The sequence below is a fragment of the Gasterosteus aculeatus genome, chromosome 7, assembly GCF_964276395.1.
Source record: "Gasterosteus aculeatus chromosome 7, fGasAcu3.hap1.1, whole genome shotgun sequence".
NCBI lineage: Eukaryota > Metazoa > Chordata > Actinopteri > Perciformes > Gasterosteidae > Gasterosteus > Gasterosteus aculeatus.
The window spans coordinates 13,644,794-13,650,793 of NC_135694.1; the positions used below are offsets into that span (position 1 = coordinate 13,644,794).

Genomic DNA, 6,000 nt, shown 5'->3' on the forward strand with positions numbered 1-6,000 from the left:
AACTAAATGTAAAGTTAGTTCATAATCACACCATAATACAAAAGGAGATAAGCAAGTTTTGTTTCTTTGTGTATTTAATCTGTAATGTTGCTGACGTAGAAAGTTATATATCAGGTTCATAACTTGTCTGCTAATATTAATTATAGTACGGGTCGATGAAATCCAGCATTCTGATTGGTTGAGAGTGAGTCACGGGGTGTACAATATTGAGCGATAATGTACAGTTGCTGTTCACATTGACCCGAGTGCTCCATATTACTGTACACTCAAAGTAACAGGTTAGATTTTGCACTACCGTTAGTTGACATTTCAGCTTTTAGCTCGGTGGCGATTGCCGAAAAAAGACCCGAAATCCCACAAATCGTTTTCAGGCAATGCAAGCTTTCGCAACCAGACAATTAAGGTGGACGTCATGAGCGATGTGAATGAATGAGATGGTGCGAGATCCCGCAAGGAGACCGAATGCCGTTTTCATGCACGTACGGGAACAATTTTTTTCTAGACTACTGAAATACGATACACAACGTTTGGTGGCTAATATTTTATGCTGAAAAGCAGCTATTTACTTACTATTTTTAATCTCGCTGGTAACCGTATTATAAAAGCAATAAGGTAATTGAGGCAGTCCTTTATCTTCAATGATGTTACAGTTTGAGGGTTGCCTAACACCACCCCTGAACTGTTACATTATTGGACGAGTACAGCCTCTCGTACCTTATTGCTTAAATATAAACTATATATAAAACCGTCACACCGTCAACCTCAAAGTGTGAAAGTTAACTTGTTACAGTGACTTTTCACCAATAACTACAGACAAGCAGCCGTTAGTGGTGCAGCGGCACCCCCCTGTAACGTGAGCTGATCGTTGTGTATTATAAATGTGGGTTAGTACATTGATGTTCATATCGATTCGTTTTTCTCCTGGAGGGCTGCGTCCCTCGACCGCGTTTGGAGGAGCCGACAGAATGGGACAGCCTACTTGCAGCCGCAGTGGAAGTGATGTATGCAGTCAACAAATGACTCCTTAAGGATATGGCATAGCGGCATTGGGACACAGTTAATGCCTTTGAACGTAGCGGCGTAGGCTTTGGCTGGTATGGAGACTGTTGGGAAAACCTCAAATAATGTATAATATAAAATCAAGTCACAATTATGTGTTGTCAACTCTGTCTCCTACAAGATTTATTTTTAATATCAAAAGCAGAATAGCCTTTTAAAGGCCTCCAACTGTATTTACCGAGCCTTTTCAGTCGAATCCTAACACCACAGCAAATCCCCAGCAGAACCCTCAGCCTTCACAGAAAGGTCAATCTTCAATCAGGAAATCAGTGGGAGGCATAGAGCTGCAGAGGTCAGGGATAGTCCCCCCCCCCACATCCCCCGCCATTGGCCGTATCGTCGCCCCTGCCCCCCGCCGTAACGTCTGCGCCTTGCCCCCCCATGCCGTTTGTCCCCCTCTCCATTTCTCTGGCTGTTTTTGCCATTTGTCATCAGTTGGGTCCTGTTATTACTAGTGCAATGCTAGCTAGCGCCATGTTAGCGTCATGCTAGCGCATTAAGTCTTCCCCGCTCCCTCATTCCTTCTGCTCTATAGAAATGTGGAAGCGCACGTCTGTTTTGTGATGCTCTTTTGTTAGCGCTGCTCCTTTAAATGACAAAGTGAATTTAGAGGATAGAGTAATCCTTACGTTGTTAAAAAGATGTTTGGAGTTTTTCACAGAGAAGTGGGGGATAAAGAAAGAAATGCAGAGACTGACGGCTAGACAAAAATCAGCACGGACAGAAATATAAATGCCAAACCCTGATGAATGATGGTCAACATTCACAGACATGATCAAGTATTTTAGTGTGGAAGCGACATAAGGATGCCAATTGTTTTCTTCTATCAAAACCTATTGTCCTTTAGCTAAAAGATGGAGGGTTGGGCAACCAGTCAATATTGTGTTTTGATAACAATGACCTATCTCAACCATAACCAAAGTGGTTTTAGCTTCCTCAACTTAATCAACTATTGATGCAGCAGATCTGGACGGAGGAAAAAGTCAGTTTGGTGCTGATAGTGCACTGCTGATCTGAAAACCTGTGAAAGTGAAATTACATTTGAGACTTCTCATTCTACTTTTAGTATGTATTTAAAGCAACTTGGTCAACATGTATGCTGTAAATAAACAAAGTTAGTCAAATGAATGACAAAACTATACACCAGTAAAAATATATTGTCCACTAATGATTTAGAATTCTGTATAAACCTGTTATACATAATAAAATCTTTGTACAGGTCCTGAGAGCTGATGTGATCTGAGTGTGAAGCCGTCAACAACAGGCACACAAAGAATGAGCAGAGTCGGGACCCACCCTGTCAGCCTCCTCATACTATTCACCCCCCTGAGGTGTTCAAAACAACAACAAATTGAAGAAGGAGAACATGAGATGAGGGAGGGTGAAGGAGTAATCCATCTGAGGAAAAGAGTTCCCTCTGGGAAGTAGCTTTACTCCAGGGATGCAGAGCAAAAAGGAAAATGAGTTTAATCTGAAGACCACTCCCTGACACGGAAAACCTTTCTGGCCAGAAGAGCATACCACAAACACTCCCTCACGTCCACCACTGTTCTCCACCTCCGCTAACCCAAGCTGCTGCTCTCCAGCAATTATTACACTGTTTGAACCATGTGGCTGGCCATCTATTCATTTACCTTCTTGGGTCTCTTTCTTCTCTGCCCCAGCCCATTGAGGCGATCGCTGGGATCCAGCCTGTAGTGGGAGTGGTTGTCGTCACTCATTCTCTCCCGCAAACAAGCCCTTTCCTCTCCGTTTATTTCCTCTTCTTTGGCTTCTCCTCTATATCCACTCGTCTCGTCCCTCTCCCTTCCTCAGTGAAACAAAGCTAGTGAACCTTTCTCCTCTCTGGTCCTCACTCTCTGGCTGTTGTGAAGCGCTGAGGAGGGATAGATGGGGTGAGAGGGTGGGGGGTTAGCCAGAGGGAGGAGAAAGGAGGCGTGGAGGAGCACAATAGTGTTGCCATGGCAGCAGCTGTCGCCAATGTTTATCTGGAACCTCGCTGGTGAACCAAAGTAGTCGCTACACAAACGCATGAACGCATAAACACACACGACTGCATCTGTGTGTTTCAGCAGCTTTTATTTTTTTCTTGCATATCTTGGAATTACTGAACTAAGTCATACAACTAAGTCAAATATTTCTCCGATGAAGTAGTAGTAAATTAAACCAACCTGAAAGCATAACTGTTGGGAGATGGGGAGGAGAAAAAACCTTAACTCAAATACTATGCTAATTAATCAGTACAATGTGATTGGGTTAACAGGACTACAGAGATCAAACAGCAACAGAATCCGGTGTTTTGGTCCCCCCTCCAGGTCCAGTCAATAAACCTCCACTCAGCAAGGATTACAGACCCAGAAACACAAATCCACAGCGCCTTGTCAGTCTTTGTTGTCTGAAGGCAGCCAGGACTTCAATTCATGTGTACCCCCGACACGTTCCACACACACAAACACATGTGCACATACACACACACACACACACACACACACACAGCTTTATGGGTTCCTATTAAAGAGCATTGATTGGCTCCATCTTAATGATGGTCCCTGGCTATGGGCTCTCAGTTACAGCAGATTGAGGTAGCGTTTCTTTAAGATGAAAATGTGACAATGTGATGAAAAAGCATTGGTTCGAATAATGAGACATGAGTATGATTAGTATGATGACACATTTGTCTTTCTTGTTCATGAAACCTTTTCATTTTTGTCTAGATAGTTGGTGTCCTTTGTTTTGGAGCTCACAATTCTCACACTCCATTACTCTCTCTCCTTTACTCCAGCATCATACGCGCATGCACACCAACACACATGCATTAACATCTGCTTCCGTCAGCTGCTCTGACAGCTCCTGGTATGTGTGTGTGCGTGTGTGTAATGAGTTATGGTGAGTGTAAGGGAGAAAAAGATACTCTCTCCTCTTGGAAAACAGCCAGTGGCAATCAACATTGTCTAAGGTCACACGTCCCACCAGTGCACACCAAGCTCCATGCAGTTTACTGTATATTGATTGCTAATGGCATATGTGACAAAGTGGGTGACAACTCACCGTTTGTCTCCATGTTAGTCTGTGTCTTGGGTACTCATCGGCTTAGACCAAGTATACGGGGGGAGTCTGTCGTAATCTGTCTGTACGCACGGTGCGACCTAGAGCTGGTTGATGGACGCGCTATAAAAGGTAGAGGACATTGACTGTAGGGGAGGGGAGAACATTTGTGTAGCGGTGTGGACGTGATTGATTATGTTAGTTAATAATTTGTTAAATTGAACTAATTAGGTTTATTTGTTTTGTTTGTATATTTGTTTGATGATACTTTTACTAGGGACCTTTTTTTGGCAAATAAAACACTCATGTTATCTGGACAAAGTCTTGCTTGTCTGCCTCCTACCAATTCCAGAAGTCACTCGGTTTTGGCATCCTCCGAGACTAAGATCAAAGTACTTTACAAGGCAATAATTCAAAATATAGGGAAAAATGCAGTGTTACCAAAAGGGGCCAATAAATAACAGACATAGGATATAAGTTTAAAAGCAGGAATAGGACATGGGTTTAACAGAAACGCCAGTTTACAAAGGTGCGTTTCGATTTGCTGAGTGAATACGTACACAGATGCGAAGAGGCGAAGATGCAGGCAGAGCATTCCACAGTTTACTGCCTCAAAAGCTCACCACGGGTCTTAAGGCGTGTAATCAGTAAATACAGAACACCTAAGCCATTAGACCTGTGCAAGCGGGTGCGTAGGGGTGGAGTCAATCAGCTGGTCCCCTACTTTAAAGGTCTACCTTTAAAGCCAATGAGACATTTCCATTGGATTGTTGCAGAAAGTTCAGTGGCAAACAAATCTTTTAGGATACTTACACATTTTGTTTAATAATTCAATTCAATTAAATAAAGGTGTAATGCGTATGCCCGAAGTAAGAAACTAAAGTAACCAAAATTACAAAAGTCAGATCACTTCTTGTTATAATTAGTGTATTGATATTGATTGTCCCCAACAACATCTCAAGTTGAACTGTAGGCAACCACAATTATTTAAGCATGCCTCTTCAGATTTTCTTAACCACAGACTATTTTAGATATTGAACCCAAAACCAAATGAAACATTGATGTTCAGACAAGATTCCTTGGTTTGTCCTATAGTTCTAGAGCAGAGGTCTTCAACAGGGGGTCCGCAACACTCGGAGGTATTGCAGGGGGGTCGCAACAGTTTTGGTTGATAAGACAATTTTTTTTTTTCCCCACAAATTTAAATGTCTATGCTGAGACCCAGCTACAACACGTAAATCTAATTCAGCCTCCAACACATCCAAGTGTGTGTCTGTGTATCAGTGGGAACTGTGTACTAAAGCCAAAACAAGGAGATTCTCTGTTCCACTACTAAATGAAAACACAAAGACGAAACCAAGATTCACTTTATGACGGGCAGCAGTAAAGGTCTTTTCAAACAGTTTCGCCTTCCAAATCTGGACCCACTAAATTCTCACACACACACACACACACACACACACACACATGCACTCAGGGGGGCCTCATTGACCTGGCCTGACCCCACTTCCATTAAATGGAACACACACACACACACACACACACACAGTCACACACCAAGACAAAAGGAACTCTACATTCCCTAGAGCCAATGAACTCCGCACATCACGCACACACACAGAGAAACACACAGTATAACCACAGTGATTCAGCAGCAAATGGCTTGGAGTCCTCAATGAGTGACTTTCAGGAATGCTATTGTTACTATCGTCTGTCACAATTTACCAGGTGCTGGTTAAATGCTGAAAAGAATCAAAAAAGTCAAAACAAAATGATTTTTTTTGAAGAAACTAATATCAGTGAATCTCTCCCTGTGGCTTAGCCCCCTGTGACATATTCCCCCCAACCAGTGCAAATCATTTTTTAGCAGTTTTTCTTCATTGCTTAAATAAATTT

At 42.6% G+C, this 6,000-nt stretch overlaps 1 protein-coding gene across 7 annotated transcripts in view; it reads right to left on the minus strand.

The window, feature by feature from the left end:
- ank2b (ankyrin 2b, neuronal) overlaps positions 1-2,965 on the minus strand; it is a 150,492-nt gene extending 147,527 nt beyond the window's left edge. For all 7 annotated transcript variants that reach the window (XM_078105837.1, XM_078105838.1, XM_078105819.1 and 4 more), the window contains exon 1: positions 2,694-2,965. In XM_078105837.1, coding sequence (XP_077961963.1) covers positions 2,694-2,780 — 87 coding nt within the window. In that variant the 5' untranslated portion in view covers positions 2,781-2,965. The remainder of the gene's footprint in view (positions 1-2,693) is intronic.
- Positions 2,966-6,000: the final 3,035 nt, after the last annotated feature.